This window comes from Triplophysa rosa, linkage group LG1 (genome assembly GCF_024868665.1).
Source record: "Triplophysa rosa linkage group LG1, Trosa_1v2, whole genome shotgun sequence".
NCBI classification, from domain to species: domain Eukaryota; kingdom Metazoa; phylum Chordata; class Actinopteri; order Cypriniformes; family Nemacheilidae; genus Triplophysa; species Triplophysa rosa.
The window spans coordinates 7,035,250-7,055,811 of record NC_079890.1 but is presented as its reverse complement, the minus strand read 5'-3'; the positions used below and the strand labels follow the sequence as shown (position 1 = coordinate 7,055,811).

Below are 20,562 nucleotides of genomic sequence, written 5' to 3'. Positions count from 1 at the left end.
ATCATTTTAAATAGTGAGGGGACATAATGACTGAAGTAGCCAGGTTATGCCCTCTAGGACCGCTTGTGGTGTCGACAGTGGCTGCCAAGTGCCACGACTTCCCTAAAGGGAATCCTAAAGGGAACTTCGCAATTTTGTTTTAATTTAATCTTATTTAAACATGTACAACGTTTAAGTGGTATGACTAGACTTCTTGAAACACTCTGTATTTAGACATTTTCATGTATTTTTGCAACTTTTCAAATGCCTTTCAGCAATAGATTTACAGTTATATAATTGTTCCAGACATTTTTTGTATTTATTAAAATGTATTTAATTGTCAGCGAAGAGCATATTTATTATGAAATATGAGACATAATCTACACATGTGGAAATCGACAAAGCTCTCTTTGACCTCACAAATGCTGTCACTTATTGATCCAGAATGTTCTGTTTACCCTTAAACTTGACAAAGCTGTGATTACATGCTATTTAAAAAATATATATGTATACTTATACACTACTTATAAAAAAGGAATTAACCACCTTTTTTAAATATTACAATATTTCAGTCTGCTGGGGATGTTCACTTACCCCAGTACAATCAGCTCCCCGTACTTGATGGGCTCCTTGTCCTCAGGGCAGAGAGCATTATGGGACTGGGATCCTGAGCCCAGAGTAGGAGATGGCTGGCTTTTATTGCAAGATGGCCGCAGCTCTAAAGATGGGGAAGGGCAAAGAGCTTCAGAGCTCCCTTCCAAAACCATTTCCACCAAAACAGCTGTAAGTGGGTAAATAAGAAAGATGTTGTTGATGATTACAACACATCACCTTTAGTTTTTTTTTCTCACACACTGAACTGTGCTCACCAATTTTATCTAGGAAATTCAATTCAATTTTATTTATACAGTGCTTTTCATAATTCTTATTGTTGCAAATCAGCATTACATACATCATAATAAAATAATAAATAAATAATAACAATATCAGTAGTACATGAAAAGATAAAATATAAAGATAGTATATGGTATTAAAAATACAAATTTTCTCTATGCAATGTACATTGATGAAACATAACTGAAGTAAATACTACAGTGCTGTGAAAAATATTTGCCCACCTTCCTAATTTTTTCTTTTATTGCATTTTTGTCACACTCTGACAAAATGATAATATTTGACAGAGATAATATGAATAAATACAAAATGCAATTTTTGAATAATGATTTCATTTATTAAAGGAAAAAGCTATACGAACCTACCTGGCCCTATGTGAAAAAGTAATGAAAGTGAAAGTGACCTATTAGTCAGATATGGTGACCCATACCCGAAATGTGACCTCTGCATTTAACCCATCCAGAGAGTAGTGAACACACGCACAGCAAGTGGTGAACACACGTACACCCGGAGCAGTAATTGCCCCCCCCATTGTAAAATCATGAATAAACTGTGAATAATTCAGTTCAAGTTTATTAGCCACACCAAGGCATGATTACTGTCAGTACTGTCAATGTTCCTCAATTAAAACAATTCTGCAAAAAAAAAGAGTAGGCTAAAATTCTTCCACAGCCAAGGGTGGCACAACCAGTTATAAGGTTTAGGGGGCAAATACATTTTTATCATAGGGCCAAGTAAGTTTGGATAGCTTTTTTCCTATAATAAATAAAATCATCATTTAAAAACTGCATTTTTTATTTGCTCATGTTATCTTTGTCTAATATAAAAATTGGTTAGATGATCTGAATCATTTAAGTGTGATGAAGTACAGTATGACACAATAAAATACTATATTCATATATTGACATCCATTTACTGTAAATAATAATTTGGAAAAACCTTTGGGAAAAAAGACCATTAAACATTTTTACAGATTTTATAATTCATGCACATCCATCTTTCCAAATCCTTAATGCATGCACATCCATCTTCCCGAATCTATTTAGCATAATCAATCAATCCCATATGTAAACCCCTGTTTTGCAGAAAGATGACAGACAACTCATATGAGCCAGGCACTGCATTGACTGTCAGAGTGCAGTGGTAAGAGGTGGACTGGAGGTAGGAGGGTGGGTGAGCTAGGAGAAGGAGGGATGGAGAGAAAAATAGAAAGAGAGGACAAAAATAGAAACAGAATGGTGGGGCAGGTGATGAAGGTGAGGAGCAGGGAGGTACAGTCAGATAAAGAAAAGCAAGGAAAAGGGAAAAAGATTCACAACTAATATAGTGTGGTGTAACAGTAGTGTACAGTATATAAAACAGCAGATTATAAATAATGGAAGATTTCTAGGAATGCACAGCACTCTTACATGCCGAAGAAAATATATAGTGTGTGTGTGTATGCTAGGATTTGGCAGGTTGATGGATTGCCTGCTCTGTGCCACATAGTTTCTAATCAGCCCACAACCTGGGGGAGGAAGGAGGGAACGGGAGAGATATGCGATGGCGATTAACAGAAACAGAGGCATATAGAAGGCTGGTTATGAGAATACGGAACATTTTGAAATTGCATATTTTAAAGTAAAACAATCTATACGACTTCTGCCAAAGGGACTAATGGCTGTAATAAATTGACAAGCGCTTTCTCCTACTAGTCTAACTGTTCTAACAATTTATTTGGGGCCTTATCAATAATTCATCAGGTTCTGCTTTATTAAAAGAGTCAACTCCTACAGTGCAAGTACTTTAAATGTCTTTCTCCTTTATACATGGATTAAAGTGAAAAAAAACTTTTGGCAGATTGTTTTTTTCAGGCCAAGTCATATTCCTTTAACCGACACTTTATCTAAATAGTCGAAACCAATAGCGTTTTAAAGGGAGATGTTTTTTCAGGCCAAGTCATATTCCTTTAACCGACACTTTACCTAAATAGTCGAAACCAATAGCATTTTAAAGGGAGATGTTTTGAACCACTTTACGTAGTATTGCCAGTTTGCATATTTTAAAAGTTATTTTTAATCTATGAAAAAATGATACTTACCTAGACAAATAATCAACCATCTATAACTTCTCAGTGCACTTTTTAATTTATCTTACAAGACCAAACCATGTTTTCTGAAACTCTTAATAATTAACTTTTCACTTTTTCTGCCTTTTGGCTGTGAAACCATATTCCTGAAGCTTGGCTACACCTGACACCCGTTACAGTGTTTGACTAGCTACAGTGACTAGTTACAGTGTTTGAATAGCTTTTCCAAGGCGACCGTTAAGAAGGTAGCCTATCACTTTAACATTTACATGGCGACGCGGAACTGCTTATCATGTGGCACACCGCAGAGCCACAGCAGCTGTATGACTGATGCATTGCTTTTACATAATTTTTCTTTTTTACTCAAAAAAATTCACAAACTTTTAACTATGTCATGAAATATCTGACATTGCTATTGTCAGATATGTGCATGTGAATGTGTTGTTTAAACACTTTTATAATGATCGCGTTAGTTGAGCTATGAGCGGGCGCCGCCATGTTTGTTTCTGTCGTGGTCTGAGATCTGTCGGATTTACATCACGTGAATTCATTCACTTCTCTTTAAAAACACAAATGCAAGTGCCTGGTGAACTGGTAGAAGAAATGAGTGATCTTAACTATTGCTTACATTGCAGATATTGTGTCTGATGTGAATAAAACACATCCCTCAAATTACATTTGAGGAGATTGTTATTGCCACTTCCATAGACATCAGTGTGTATTGTACAATATCTAAATGTATTTTGTGCTTTTAGGCACAATATGTCTGAAGCCTAAATTAAACATTATGTGGTTGAAAGCACTGCATAGTTGTGATATGTGACAGGATTGAGATGGCTCTGGCTCAGTGCCAGCCAAAGCGCTGAATGTCCTAATCACACCGGTGTGATCGTACGCGGCGGAAAAGGGTTAACAACACTATGAAAAGTGAATTTAAGACATTAAGGACAGGCTGGAACCCTGCAATTGATGGAAATCTGTCGTAGACTCTGTGCAATTAACGGAAATCCATCGTAGCGACGGAGAACTTTAATCCATGTTTATATCTGTCTTTCCTTAGTTTCAACCTGTTCTCATCAATCTGCGTATAAATAACAACACTTTACACTTTCCGAATGCATGTAATACTCGTTGCAGAGCAGACAAGACAAATTTATATATTGTGGTGTAATTTTGCCATCAAGACGTGTAGGGTGTGTGATTGTTAATTTAATAAGACATCGTATCGCACAAGGTCATGTTATTTATATGCAGATTGATGAGAACGGATAACAACTTCCTCTGATCTGCTTTTACGTCTTTTTTCTGTTTATACTGTATCATCTTCAATTGCCTTCTCCTTTTAACTCTCCTCATTCCCACAATCCTCTGTCGCAGCCTCTGCAGTGGGGTGAGAGAGTGTGAGAGCATACAATAAGTGAGTGAGTGGAGTACACAGAGAGAGTGTGAGAGAGAGAGAGCGAGAGAGGTTTGATTTTTAACATGTACATTTATTCAATCAATTGCCATAACATAAATACCAAAAGAAAAAAAACAGAACAAACACATCAACACAGCAAAACGTTAAAAATTAAGTCTTCCTCCACCACAGCACAAAGTACTTTATTAAAACTGTAATCGTCTCGGTAACGACTGTAACCTCTGTTCCCTGATGGAGGAAACGAGACGTTGTGTCGAGACAAAATGGGGTTTGAAATTGAGAACCTATCATGTCTGATTGTACTTTTAAAAGGCCATTGAACTTGGCGAATGGCATGGCATGCCAGTCTCCGCCCCATGCATACGGGTATAAAAGGAAGATGGCATGCCCATTCATTCACTTTTTGTGCTGAGGAACCTGAGAGGCACTCTCGGTCGCTGCAGCGGACGCCGAAGTGTTGTGGCATGAAGGACACAATGTCTCGTTCCCTCCATCAGGGAACAGACGTTACAGTTGTAACCGAGATGTTCCCTTTCTGTCGGTCTCTCGACGTTGTGTCGAGACAGAATGGGGTCCCTATACAAAATGCCACAATGCTGAGCCGCGTCAGGACTTCCAGCGGAGCGACACTGACTGGCCTGGGCGAGTCACAAGTGAGCACTACCGCAAATCGTAACCCTCCAGTGGTGTAGTAAGGCATCAGTTCGAGTGTGTCAATGACGAGAGGCTCTTACCAACGGCCGTACAGGCAGTGGCCTTCCTACTCTAGAGACAAGATAGCTGCCCGGCACAGTAAGGAACACTGGGAAGTGCTACACCCTCACCTGAGGAGGAACGCTACAGAGACCATATCCTGCCGTAGGGAGGTAATACGTGGAATTCCTACACGGTCTCATCAGTGGGGAGATCTCATGGGAGTAGTAGTGGGGGCCCCAACCAGCGGTGCACAGAAGCGGTGGAGTGCACCGAGGGGAGGTCACAGGTTCACCAAAAGGGGAACCAACAGCGAGGAAACGTCAGATGGGACGACCCAAGGGGGGAGTGTGGAGCACTAGCTCAGGTATAGGGTTCACCTCATGAGGGATAACTCTACCTATACTGGACTTGGTATACGGGCCGCTCCACCTGGCTCGTAAACCAAAGAAGTGCTTTTGTGATGGGTGGGATGCTTGTCCTTCGCCCGGTGGGGGAAGCTGAAATAGTGCACCGACTCGCCTGATGAGGGGAGAAGGCGCTTTGCAGGCGTACGCCCAGCCAGCCGCCAGTCTTACCTGTTGCGTGCAAGACTCGTGCAGACACGGGCTCTACCTGAAGGTGCAAAATTGTTGGGCGTAGCTCTGCAATGTCTGCCAAAGAGGCGCCCTGAGCCGGTGCTCACAAGGAGGCTACACCTCGGGTGGAGTGATCGCTGTCACTGCAAGTGTGCACGGGAGATCCTGGGACTGGAACGCCAGAGTGATGGTGTCCACGATCCAGTGCACCAATCTCTGTTGGGGACAGCTCTCCCCTTCTGCTGTCATCCCGAGCAGACAAAGAGCTGCCCAGAGCTTCTGAATAGCTACTCAGAGCTTCTGAAGCTCTGCTTGCGGTCCAAGTAGAGGCGCAGGTCGCGTGCTGGACACAACATGGCAGGGTTGGATCTTCCTCCAGTGGGGAGCACCTGTAAGTTCAACACCTCGTCCCTGAAGCGAGCGGTGGGAACTTTGGGTACGTAGCCGGGACTCAGTACCACGGTGTTACTTACTCACTTATCCTCTTAATGCAGGCGAGCGTCACTAGGAGAGCCGTCTTCATCGTGAGATGAGGTAGAGCGTCTTCTCCCAGGGCTCCATGGGGCCCTTCTCAGGCCCTCGAGGACACCCAAGAGGGTACAGAGCGTGGACGGGGAGTATTCAGCCTCCTCGCGCCCCTGAGGAATCTGATGACCAGGTCGTGCTGTCCAAGACTTACCCGCAACAAGCGTGTGATGTTCAGCAATGGCGACATACACCTTGAGGGTGGAAGGGGAGAGGTTGCTCTCACCTTCCCTTGAGGATGTACAGTACGACACAGATCGCACAACTCTGCGGATCTTCCCACGGGAAGAACACCAGGACGAGAAGAGGCGGCACTTGTAGGCATACAGGCGCCTAGTGGCTCGTGCTCTGGGCCTGACAAAAGGTGAATGAATGGGCACCCCATCTTCCTCTTATACCTGTATGCACAGGGCGGAGACTGGCATGCCATGCCATTTTTAAATACAATCAGAGATGGTAGGTTCTAAAGTTCAAACCCCATTTTATCTCGACACAACGTCGAGAGACCGACAGAAAGGGAAACAAAAGTTTCCAAATCCCTCATCCCCTTATTGTATTTAAACTCGACTGAATTTCTAGATTTAATAAAGGCTTTAAATAACAAAACACTATCTTGGGCATGTAAATTATTGATCTTATTTCTCCTTGAAATGTATATTGCCATTTTTGCTTACCCAACCATAAAATGAATAAGCTGCCATTTGAATCTTTGATTGCGGTTGTATCCAGCCCCCAGAATAAAATCAGTGAATGTGAAATTTTAACCCTTCAGGTAAAGTTGGAGTGTCATTTCTCCATTTACCCAGTATTTTACTCATAAGAATTTCTAGGGGTACTAATAATTGTGGACAGGGTGTATTGCTCTCTGTGATATTCCCCCTACTTAAAATTGTTTTACTTTAATGAAATGTTGGAATATTGTATATTTTTTAAATAAAAGATCAAAAGGAGAAACAATGTAGATTTATTTTTACAGCCTTCTTTGCTCATATTTACCAAGGGTGCCAATAATGGTGACCAGGACTGTAGAGCACACCCCTCCCTTTGACCTCTTCCTATCTTAAAAGAGCCACCATTGATTTGCAGTACGCTTTCAATATCTTGATACATCTTGGTACAACACTTTGATAATTCCAATGTTTTCAGGTTTTCCCTTTTTTTCCCCTTGAGATGTTGCCTTGCCGCAAAGACTCCCCGCCATTCATGGTTGTTGGGTAAAACACACACACACCCAAGCATTCGCATCCCCAACTCTCTTTCGTGCACTCGTTCTGAGTGAGCATTGCACTTTGCATTTAATTTCTTTTTCAAGTTTAATTACATGTGTTGTTTGAATTGATTTCTTAAGTATTTCGAGTTGCCACGACGTCACCACGACGTGCCTCGAAACCTGCAGAAAGGTCATTGAAAACCAGGGGGTTAGGGTGCATCGGCAGAGAGGCGCTCGGTAGTCAGCCGCGCTGTCATGGAGACAGAGTCGAGTTCCATGCCGAGAAAAAAGATGCTCTGCACGGGGGAGAGCTTGCTCTTTTCCCGGTTGACCTGTAGCACCAAACGATCAAGGTGCCGGAGCACCAGGTCCAAGATGAGCCAGTCATAGAGATAGTTGAGTACGTGCATGCCCTTCTCCCTGAGGGGAGTGAGGGCGGCTTCCACGACCTTCGTGAAGACTCGTGGGGACGAGGACAGACCGAAGGGGAGGACCCTGTACTGATATGCCTGCGAGACATGAAAGTACGCGTCCTTCAGGTAGATTGCCATGAACCAATCCTGACATCTGATAGACGTCAGGATGCGCTTCTGTGTGAACATCCTGAACGGCAGCTTGTGTAGGTGCCTGTTCAGGGTACGCAGATCTAGAATGGGGCGCAACACCCCGCCTTTCTTGGGGACGATGAAGTACGGGCTGTAAAACCTGCTGAACATCTCGACTGGAGGGCCGAGCTCGATCGCTTCCTTTGCCAGAAGGGTGGCGACCTCGTCCCGAAGCACGGGAGCATCCTTGCCTCTGACTGAAGTGGAGAGGATGCCCCAAAATTTGGGCGGTCGTCTGGCGAATTGGATCGCGTAGCCGAGACGGATCGTATTCCCTAAGCTCTAGCCAGGCTCCCAGGGACCGAGAAAGGGACCAGGGGTTCGCTCTGCTTCATCAATCTCCGGGGGGTGGTTCGATGGCTGGCAGTGCGGATCGCTCATCGTGGGGAGGCCCCCGGGGAGGAAATCGGCTCTGCTGACTTACACTCTGCTGGAGTGTATGCCCGATATTGCGTCTCGCCGTGACGCAATGTCGAGTTGCCGAACACAGTCCTCTGGAGGGTGAGAGCGGCTGAGGAAAAACCGAGAGGGAGAGAAACTCAGAATATGGGCGCAAGGCCCCCGAAGGTGCCCAGCAGGTGCTGGGATGGGGCAGGAACCGTCCCAGACCGACCGACCAGCAATGGAATGGCTGGGGTCGGGTCTGATCTGGTCTTGATCTCCCTGGGCTTGTCCCGTCAGGGCTGCTCTGCGGCGGCAGGTGACGGGACGGTGGTCTCCTCCTCTACATCTTCTACCCGGGGGCTGCCTGGGTAGGGGGCGCCGGAGCCGGGTTCGTCGTCGAAGAGGGCCGGGACTGCTGGGGAGCAGACGCCGCCCGGGACCTCGAAGGGCGGCCGGGTCGCGGCGGGCAATCCCCCGGGGGGCAGGTCTGCTTCTTCACTGCCAAGAACTCTCGACAGTATCACCAAACAGCCCCTCCTTGCGAGTTGGTGTGTCGAGAAAGCGAACTTCCTCAGCGTCACACATCTGCACAAGGTTGAGCCAGAGGTGTCTCTCCTGGGCCACTAGATGAAAACTCCAGCTAGTTCAAAACGCAGCAGCTCGAGTTCTTACACGAACAAAAAAGTATGAGCATATTAGCCCAGTTCTATCAACATTGCATTGGTTACCTATTAAGCAACGCATTAACTTTAAAACTTTACTGATTAACTGCAAAGCCCTACATGATTTAGCTGCTCAGTACCTGAGTGAGCTTCTCTTGTATTACAGTACTTTTGTTGGGCAGTACACATTCACTACTCTCCCAGGGCTCCGGTCAGTTGGTAATACCTAGAATTTCAAAATCAAGTGCAGGTGGTAGCTCCTTTTCCTATCAAGCGCCTAAACTTTGGAACAGTCTTCCTTGTACTGTCCGGGAGGCAGACACACTCTGTCAGTTTAAATCTAGACTAAAGACGCATCTTTTTAATCTTGCATACACTACACTTCCATAATACAAAAGGGTCTAAGGGTTTAGGCTGCATTAGTTAGATCAACCGGAACCAAGAACACTTCCCATAACAACTGATGTACTTGTTGCATCAAAGAGTATAGAACAGTACTTTACTCTCAGCTGTCTTTTCTCATTGTTCCAAATTTACCACATCTGCTAGAGCTGAGAGAGGGAAGCGGCGACCCGACAAGTCCTCACTACAAAATTTCAAATGCTATTAGAATGTTAAACCTATTATCTATCTTTTTACTATGTTTATTTTCTTTTTATATAGCCTAGTTGTGCAAGCATTGTGGAGCTTGTAGAGATGCTGCAGTTTTTGCCAGAGGGGAACTGGTTCCCCTGGTTGGGCCTGGGTTATTAGTTTAGTTGAGTAAGTCGCTTTGGATAAAAGCGTCTGCTAAATGACTAAATGTTAATGGAAGTAACGTCTGAATTTAGAAACATTAAAAGTATTTAGTAACATTAAAACTGCTTCTTCACTGTATGAATTAAATAAACACACTGATTTAAAATAAAGAAACTAAACTTCTTTAGTCAAGAGCAGTTCATAATTTTGTATTTTGTTGTTTCATTAACATTGAAGACAAAAACAGCAGCAGGTTTTTAGTCTATACGTAAGGGATAATGTAATGCAGCCAGAGAATAAGCCCTGACAGTGTGATCAGGACACGACGCGAAGCGGAGGGTCTTCTTGTATTACACTGAAGGGGTTTATTCCGCAATAACAACAGTCATTTTAATTCACTGATCCGATATAGGGATATATATCCGACTGTTTACTTTCACTTAAGACAATAACGGACTGTTTTCATGTGGTTTTGACATAACCTTGCATTTCACAGTAACTAATATAAGATGCGCAAAAAAAACTATAGATAACTTGCTTGTAGCCTTGTGCTGCATGAGAACTGGCATCTACATGTGCGCGCACTTCGAGTGAGAAATCGATAGAAAGTTTAAATGGGCAAACGTTTTAAAATGCGTAAAAATAATAATGACAGTAAAAGAGATTACATGTGTTGGGCTGCATGTTAGGACAGGTGTGCGCAGCCAAGACTCAAGTACACTGTTGCGTATATGCTTTCGAAACACTCTTGCAGTATAGTTTGATGTTATGTGCGTTGAAGTTGGAGACACGTTACAGTTAAAGAGGCCCCACCTCCAAGCCCGAGGCCCTAGACAACTGCCTGCTCTGCCTGTAGGTAGCGCTGGCCCTGTGTAAATGTTACACTCAAAAGAGTATTTGGAAAATTAATTGATCCTTCTGCAGATGCCAGTAAGAAAAAGGACATTTACAATTCTCTTGTAACAGTATTATACTTGGACTAGTTGACACGGCATACAGTGTACGGTGTTCGTATCTTCAGATGTTATTACAATACAGATAGTACTCGACTCAGTTTTTGAAATAAATACTTTGAGAGTTAATAGATTGAACAATTAAATTAGCCGAGTTAATAGCAAGATTAACAAACTGTAATACTCCAGAAATAACGGTACATGCTAATGATAGCGTTATATGCATTAGCTAAACACAGACATAAGGTACACAAATATTTCTTAACGTTAAGACAAAAATAAATATTCACACTTACAGGTTGTGATTCGGTGGAGCTAACAGGTCCAAATAAGGTTGGTATTGCCCCCTCTTTCAAGGATAGTCGTTTCACATATCCTGCAGTGAACGCACCAAGATTATTTAAGCAATTTTTGGTGAAATGACACGCGCACAGTAAAACCCTTGGGTTATACTCCTTTGGTATCGTTTGAAAAATGAATTGTAACCATTGTTCCCTCAGAAGTTCTTCCTTTGGTAGTTGAAATAAGATGGACTTAGTTTCACAACGTAGAACACAGTTTCTAGACATGATACACATGCATCATGAATGAGCGACAGTGTTTTGGGGGAGGAGACTAGTAGTGAAGTTTTCGCGGCAGTCCCAGCAAAACGCAGGCGGGGACTATGTGTAGTGACGTAGATACGCGGCGGTTAGAGACTCGGACTAGCTCATGTCTTGTTTGCATGATTCAGAGTCGACTCCCATTTTTACAAGCCAATAACTTATTATTGTTATCTTTTCACATTCGGACTTACAACTTGGCAGACAGCTTACTTTCAAACACGGCAACATAACACACTGCATGAAATGTAATTTTCATGATCTCATGCTACTTACTCTTTAATAGCGAATATACTGATCTATGGATCTAATATAGTTTGACCACAGATTTACAGTATATAAATGACTGGATTGCACATAGAACGCTAAACCAACTGCAGGAGGTGAATCCACCAGAAGTGGGCGTCATTGAGTCAAAGTAACAATCTAAAATAACCCGTTTTGCAACGTACCATGCACACAATTCATTTTTAGTTTACATGTATTTTAAATTAATTGTTACTTGTGCTGTTTTTCCAATGTTTAGGTTTATTTTGGGCAGGACAGCGATGTATAGAAATCGTTAAGGTGAGTGTATATTGCATAAAGTTCTGTTGTAATGGCAGGTATAAATGTTTATAAATATAACTTCATGACTTTAAGAACATACACAGTCTATATTTATCTGTATTTAGAATGAACATAATTGTCAAATGTTGAGGTGTCTTGTCCGTCCGCTGATCTGTTATGTACGCTGCGATTCTTCCGCTTTATCTTCAGCATTGAACGTGACTCTTACATTCACGCATTACGGCCTTGTGGGGTGGGGCACTGATTGAGAAGCGAATGGCTGAATGAGGGGAGGCGAAAGGCAGCGACTGGATGCGCCGCTTGAACAATATAATGTTTCTACACATTAAATCTATAATGCAAATCGCAAAATGTGACTATTTGGTCATAGTCTAGAGCACTGCAAAGTCAGTGTCAAGGCCTGACTAGATGACTAGCATTGCTATGGTAAGTTTATCTTTACATGACTCACATTACATTTTGTCTCACATAGTAAGAAATGTACATTTGGCTACATCAGGGGTGTCCAACCCTGTCCAATCAAACACACCTGAACCATCTAATCAAGGTCTTCAGGGTTGCTTCATAATTACTGAGAGGTGTGCTGAAGCGAGGTTGGAACTGAAGTCTGCTGGATGGTAGCTCTCCAAAAGCAGGGTTGGACACTCCTGGGCTACATTGTTTGAAAAGGGTCTGGCTGCACAATTGCACTTGCACCCTTACAGAAAAGTCACATGAGTTTCACACATTTTTCACATGTGATCACATGGTTTTTACATGGGATCACATGTGGCCACACATAACCATGTGTGAACAACATGTGAAATTCATGTGGACAACCTAACGCCACATGTGGATAATCTGTAGACAACATGTGATTACATGTGGACACCATGTGATCACATGTGGGCAACATGTCACCACATGTTGCAACACATGTAGCACATGTGGAAAATATGTTACCATAGGTTATAACATGGCCTAATGGTTAGAGAGTCGGACTCGTGACCAGAAGATTGCCGGTTCGATCCCCAGGGCCGGCGGGTAACGACTGAGGTGCCTTTGAGCAAGGCACTTTATCCCTACTTGCTCCCCGAGCGCTGCAGTGAATAGCTGCCCACTGCTCCGGGTGTACGTGTGTTCACGACTTGCTCTGCGTGTGTTCACTACTCTCTGGATGGGTTAAAAGCAGAGGTCACATTTCAGGTATGGGTCACCATATCTGACTAATAGGTCACTTTCACTTCACTTCACTTTTTCACTCTCAGACACCTTCGCTTCCTGTGCAAGTGACGTCATTTGCATTCGAACACCTGCACTCTTCGCGCGCTGCTTGCGAGCAACGCCATTTTCAACAGACGAGAACATCTTGCGGTCATTGCCGTAAATTTAAATATAAATGTTTTGTCCATGTATGACAGTATATTATTTCAGGTAAAAATCCGGTGAGTGGTATTTGGAGCAGTCAAGTGCGCTGCTTGGTTCTCTTCAGCTGCCCAAAGTACTCTGCATAGAGGACCAAGATGTTTTAGAGGCCATGGAGACATTACAAAAGGCTGAATTTTCAGAGGACAGAATTGCAGCTCTGGAACCCTACAGTTTTGTCTTAATATGCACATATTCCTTGAACATGTTGCTGAAAGTGCTCTGTCAAGTTGAAACCAAAGAATGCATAATGCATAATGTGCCATTGTTTCTTTTTGCATTGATTCTTTTGCTTTTACTTATGTAAGTGTTACTAGTTTTGTAAGACTATGGGGTGGTTTCCTGTACAGGGCTTAAGACTAGTCCTAGACTAAAATAAATGTTAGATCTGTCTAAACTGAAAACTGATTGCAATGACACATCTTTGAATACATCAGTGCCATTGTTTTGTCTCAAAATGCACACATGTATGTGGTATGTTTGTAAGCATTTTGTCTGCCTAGCTAGCTGTAGCTGTAGTGAGCTTGCTGTGTCTGTTAAGTAGCTGTTGTTAGAACCTAGCCATCTAGCTTGAGATACTTTCACGTAGCACTTTGAAGCCTTGAGCTGTTAATTGAGTAGATGGGCTCAGCTGTGAAGCAATCACTGACCCAGTAAGCAATCAGGGAGCCTGTATTATATTAGCACTGATTTCTGACATGGAAGCTGCAGCCCTCGTGTGAAGACCGACAAGGTAAAGACCTGCGTCTACCTGGCGACTCCAGCGACACCGACATGGCACACCACATTAAGCTTTTATTTAATTTTTCTTTCCCTTACTTTCCTACTGTCTATTTTATGCTGCTAATATGTGACCCTGGATCACAAAACCAGTCTTAAGTAGCACAGGAACATTTTTAGTAAAAGACAAAAATACATTGTGTGGGTCAAAATTATCGATTTTTCTTTTATGCCAAAAATCATTAGGATATTACGTTAAGAGTGCTCACTAGATCAAATAAATTTAACTTTGCTTTTTTTTGCGCGCTCTTGTTGGCAAAATACTGCAACTTAATGCAGCATAAAGTCAACAAATTAATTACTTTTTAACATGTCCTGGTACTGCAATGTGCTCTACCTTGTCATTGTCAAACATTTAAATCCGCAAATATTGTAGCCTATTCTGCTCTCTGCATAGTGTAGTCTCACGTGTGTGTCTCCACTTGCTGTAAGTATTATTTTTATTTCCGCCTCTAGAGGTCGCTGTTTACTCTGTACTCTCTCATTGCATATCACAGTTTACTCTGTACAGTCTCATTGCAATTCCAGTTTCATTCTACATCCCACAATGTACCGCATTGTTAAATAGGATTTACAGTGTAACTACTTTTTACAATACTGTACCTCTACAGTACATATCTGTAGATAAAGGGGAACAATATGTAAAGTTTAGGGGACAAAAGGGTAAGAGTAAGGAAAAAAACATTTATGAGGGAACTGCATACCATATAAACATCCAAATCAAACCGCTCTTGAACTACTTGATTATAGTCTCAAAAGATCAATATTGATTTTGCACATTTTACACATTAAAACTCATCAAAATAACTCATAGTGACCAACAATCCTAAAATCAATCAAACAGAATTGAATCCTAAAGTCAAAACTCTGTCAAATTTACAGTTGACAGACAGTCTACGTGCTGCTGTTTTGCTTGGGCAAAAAACACATAATTTCCCCTTATTTCATGTTTGCTATAATAATAAAATAAGAACCCTGTACTTAATTAATATCCACAGTAACTTATTTATGGGTAGATTATGATTACAAAAATTTAGTGTACGTTCACGCCAAGATTGTTGTATAGCATACAACATTATATTAAAATAGTTACCCCATAGTTTTAAATTACTTACAGTATAAATATTTTTTTAATTTCCTGACGCCAAACTTTGCATATTGTTCAGCTTTACCTACAAATATGTACTGTATAGAGAATGTGAAGCTGACATCATGCCCTATGTTGCAGTGGCGCCACCATCTTGGGAGGATAATACACCACTGCTATTATTGTTTTGATATGTACTGTTACTTGTTTTGTTTGATATATGGAGAAATCGAAATTGAAAGAACCAGGGACATTTCCTGAATGACTCTGCGTAATTGCAGTTTTTAACAACAAGACCGACCTACCATAGTTTTATTTCCCAATCAATCAAGAAAAACAAAACACTGCATTGAACACACTAGCAACCATCCTCCCAAGATGGCGCAACATTCGATGCAGCCTGACGTCGATTAACAAGCTCTATAGGTACATTATGGTTACAATTAGTTACGCTGTAAATCCTGTTTAGTTATGCGGTACATTGCGGTCCGTAATCTAAAGCGTTACCCAAATTTCTTCAATCTACTTTTCTTGTACTGTGAATTGTTTTTCACTTTTACCCCTCATTAACATACCAATCGAGCAATAATTGCTTTCCAATCAGGAAAGTAGTCTACAACCTGAACATTCTTCATATTTTTTGTCTTTTTCCGAAAGAATCTCAATTTTTCAAAGGTGTAAAGATTTTGTTGATTTTCCAAGCTACGGCTTTGTTGTCAGATTCTTCTTGTGTACTGTATTCAACTTCATGACTCTTCCTGACTTCCTGTTCTGCCACAACATCATCACTTACTTTTCTTAGACTTCTTAAAGTGTTCCCTCTTAGTAACTGAAGCTTTTAAAAGGAACTCATCCTTCTCAAGTGTTCATGTGCTTCTCAGTCAAAATAAACTCTGCTACAGCCATAGCGTTACCATTACCAACATTACCTTCATTCTCCTTGTCTATATTATTAACACTTCCTGAAGCTTTAACCCCACTGACATCATTGTTATTAGTGTTTTCATTATATTCAGGCTGTTCCTGCAAGTCTATATCAGAGTTAGCGACATCATTAACATTCTCGTCAGAGGCTGCGTTATCAGCCCGCATGGGGCATGCACGCCCAGGGCTCTAGACTAACTTTTGCACTGGTTGCACTGGTGCACCTAAATTTTGCACACAAAAGTTAGGTGCACCCAAATTTTCGACCGCATCGCATTTAACACCGCAGTTTTAAAAGTTCACTTTTTTTTAAATCGCTGTCCATATAGGCAAAATTGACTTGTAAATGATTAACTAACAATCTGGTCAACATAAAGTTCTTTATTTGAAGCACAATTCTACAAGAAAGGTAACTTACTGAAAAAGTGTTGGTGCTTAAAGTGCTTCACTGAACTGAAATGTAAACTTAAAACATCTCAAGATAAATGGACCAGGGCTTGACATAACCTGGGAGGTTGATGGCTCCATGTCAGAGCATTGCTTATGATTTTCGGACCGATCAGGCCTTAACTTAACATTATTCACGAAAAAGTTGTCAATCGTTCTTTTCATCTTCTCTCATCATCCGCGGCTCCATCCACTCTGTTTAACTGAAGGGCCTATAGGCTCCTCACCTCTCTGTCTGACTGCAGCACACGCATTTTCAAACGTACACACCAGAGGTTGCGCTAGACTTTTTTATTGTCCGTCATTTTGATTGACAGGCTCGTAAAAAATCTGTCATAATTTATTAATACCCGTCACTATGGTACAAGGTGGCATTAGGTGGTAATTAGTATGTTCGTGACGTCATCACACTGTACTTGCGTCTCGGAACTTGTATTTTAATACAACTGAATGCCCAATAAAGCCGTTGTTGTTTATATTCATCTGTATATTTAATGTTTTAATGTTTATATTCATAAGTGATTCGATCTGGCAAAACCCAACACATGGTGCAAATTTATATATTACAGTTTTTGATACCATATTCAAGCCCCTTCCAAATCAGTTTTTATTTTGCTCATAACCTCGGGTATGTAACAAAAGTTATGGCTGAAGTCGGCTGAAGCGCTAGGATGTTCAGGAACGTACAACAGTCCAGTATCACAAGTAAAAGTCCCTTTACAGTGCAAAAGACTTACTCTAATAACAATTTAATTAAAAAAACATTTCCTAGTGTTGAAGTCTATAAAAATACTGTACAAAACCGTTTGAATAAAACGAAAGTAAGAAAATGGTGCAGGGCACACTTAAAGAACGACAGCTCTGCCATTATCACTACACAAGGAAACTAGCAAACATTACGGACAACAACTAATAAGCAGTGAAGCAAGTCTTACGTTGTTTATCATGTGCATAGTGTCTGGACTTCTGATCATCCCTTGTATGTTTTGCGATCGGATAACTCCCGGTGCTGCAGACGGGGAGCTCTGTCATCTCACGAAAACACTGTATGAAAAAACTTTGCATGCCGTAGTTTACACAGGACTGGCGGGAAATGTGCATTGATACTCCTTCATTCTTCATGTTATGTGGTTTACTTTGATAGGTGAACTGTCTTTCCCGCGTCCCAGTGCGACATCCGATGGGTTTTCCCAGATCACATCACATATGTCTAGGTTTCCATCCAAAGTTGCGAATTTAGCTTATGCGCAAAATTGGAATATCGCATAAAACATTTTCGAATAAGCACCGTTTCCATCCAAATAGTCAACCGTCACTTCCTAATAAACTGCCACTAAATATCAGTAAGAAATGTAAGAGAAGCCACTGAATATAATGATTTTCATGTAGAATAATACTTGCGCAAGCAGACGATTATGAAACACAATAAATGCGGTGCTTTTGTGGATGCCTGCTGTTTGCGAAACACAGTTGTGACAGTTCTAAGAGGCAATTACAGAAATACTTCACGACTTTGCTCAGGCATTTAAGAATGACTATAACAACATTTCTGATGCTGTGTAACAAGATCAGTACTCTGGTTAGTCAGGTTACGCCCGCCGTCTCATAGTGCAATTACGTGACTTTTTGGAGGAATTTATTCGGCAAATGCGTTTCCATCTCCCATTATTCGCATTAACCCTTTTTCGCAAAAATGAAAAACCACCTCAAGCGAGCGTAAAAACTTTTTGCGAATTAAGGGTTTTTAATTCGAAATTTGGCGTTTCCATCACTCGTTTCTGATGCAAAACTTCAAAATGCGAATAAAACTAGAGTGATGGAAACCGTTTAACGCGACCTCTGGTACACACACGTACAGGAAAATCTGGACCACTGCCAATCAGAGGGGGGTCCGCCCTTCACTATCTCTGATTGGTTTAGACCACGATATGGGCCTAATGTGTGTCTGTTGTTGAATCACAAGGAGACTTTCAGAGTCACAGAGACTTTTTTTCTCCCTCGAACGGCTGGTCGCACCGGTGCGACCTCAGATTTTTTTTAGTCGCACCATTGAGAAATAAGGTCGCACGTGCTACTCTAGAGCCCTGACGCCTCATATGACCAGAGGTGGGTAGTAACGCGCTACATTTACTTCGTTACATTTACTTGAGTAACATTTTGGAAAATATGTACTTTTTAAGTAAAATTAAAAGTGTGTACTTTTACTCTTACTTGAGTAAATTTCTAATAGAAAATCTGTACTTTTACTTCTTTACATAACTTACATTGCGTGACGTTCCTTCATTTTAAAATACGCTTTTTAAAACGCATTGTGTATTTCAAGGTTGTCGTGTCTTTTTACGGGCATTCCCAAGTGATCGATTCTTTTGAGTAGATTCTTTTGAAAGCATTAATTGAACAATGGGCAAAACCATTTGAATAGGCTAATGAATCAGTTCAAATGATTTGTTCAGTTCGCAGCACGATCTGAATCATCTGAAGCAGGATTACTCACTCCTCGTAGCGCGAAATTTAAGAACACGCAGAACACAAAGAGCGTTGGATGAAGTGGATATTAATCTATATCTATACAATTAAAACTGCAAATGTGTCATATAGTTTGCCAGCAATGATAAATGCCCGCCATATGCGCGCACCCGCGCGACCTGTTCGTCAGACACAGCAACATGCGCGTTACCTGTCAGACACAGAGACGTGGGCTTGCAGAAATATACAGTACATTTGAAGAAAACTTGTTGATGGGCGTGTGGTTGACTGTTTACTGTTTGTTTACAAGTAAGAGCGTTTCACAACACACACGTTGTAGGAGCCATTTTTCTACTTACCACTAGGTGGCGTGGGGTGACTTGTATATGAAGGCCAAACAATCATTGGCCTCAGGTGTGAGGTTGGTGGAGGAAGCTTACAGTTTTTGACCGTGTAAACGGGTAATTTAAATAAAGGAATTCTATGCTTTTATTCTCAAGTTTATGGACCCTTTCTTTTACCACACGCGTTAAAACTTGCTCATGTTAACCACCAACATTACGTCTTAAAGGAAGACTTAACATTAAGTCAAAAACTTCTTCTAATGGACTGTGAGCACTAGTAGAAGCCGCTACCACTTCGATGGGACGGAATCTACTTGGAACCTTCAGACTACTATGGATTTATTATAATCCAGGAGGAGTTTGCCAAGGATGATTACGTGCACGTTTGTGGATTATATTTGCTTTCCCGTTGGATTCGATTACGGATGGATTGCTGTGTCTTCGATTTGCATCGGATTCAAAGGTACATATTGTTGCAAATTTATGGCCATTGACTTTGTGCACACGAAATATATGCGTAAATCCAATGCATTGGTTGCTTAAAGCCTAATAACATTTCCAGTTCTGCATGACTGTGTATTTTAAGAAAGATGGACGAACAGTGTTTGGATGTGGAAGAATCCACTGAAACAAGCAAGTGTGGTAATGATAACGAGCCTGAAAGCCGAAAAAGGCCAATTAAGTTAACCGCAAAGGCTTTGGCTGAAAGACTCGATTCATTGCAAGGTCTGAGAAAGACAAAGTTGAACAAAGCGCACAAAATAATAGAGACTATAAAAACGTTGATGCACAATGACAGAGAATACGTGTCTGAGGTACAAAAGGTTTTTGAAAACTTTAATGAGTTATGTTTACAGGCTCGTGAAGCACACGACTCTTTGTTAAAATTGTTGCCAGATGAAGAATGTGAGAAACATGATATATGGTTCAAAGCAAAATTGATTGCTATTAATGAGTTTAGAGAATATGTGAATGTTTGGTTGTCTGAATCTGTGTCATGCCAGATAATAACTGACAATGCTTATGATGTGAATGTCAATGATGATGTTGTTCCAGAAGATAGTGTGTCAAATGTAGTTACTGCCTGTAGTAGACATAGTTCAAAGGGTGGTAGTTCCTCTACTTCATCAGCACGGGTGCATGCAGAAGCGGAAAGAGCTGCACTGGTAGCACGTGCTGCTGCATTAAAAACTAAGCATGCAATTGAAGCTCAACAGGAGGACTTGAGG

General features: G+C 41.5%; 1 protein-coding gene across 3 annotated transcripts in view; it reads right to left on the bottom strand.

Moving 5' to 3' along the window:
* Positions 1 to 20,562, bottom strand: part of peli3 (pellino E3 ubiquitin protein ligase family member 3) — an 81,733-nt gene that overhangs the window by 30,120 nt on the left and 31,051 nt on the right. For 2 of the 3 annotated variants that reach the window (XM_057330211.1, XM_057330070.1), the window contains exon 2: positions 574 to 760. In XM_057330211.1, coding sequence (XP_057186194.1) covers positions 574 to 746 — 173 coding nt within the window. In that variant the 5' untranslated portion in view covers positions 747 to 760. Of the gene's footprint in view, positions 1 to 573; positions 761 to 11,005; positions 11,086 to 20,562 lie in introns of all 3 variants that reach the window. The other variant, XM_057330131.1, reaches the window with a different exon arrangement.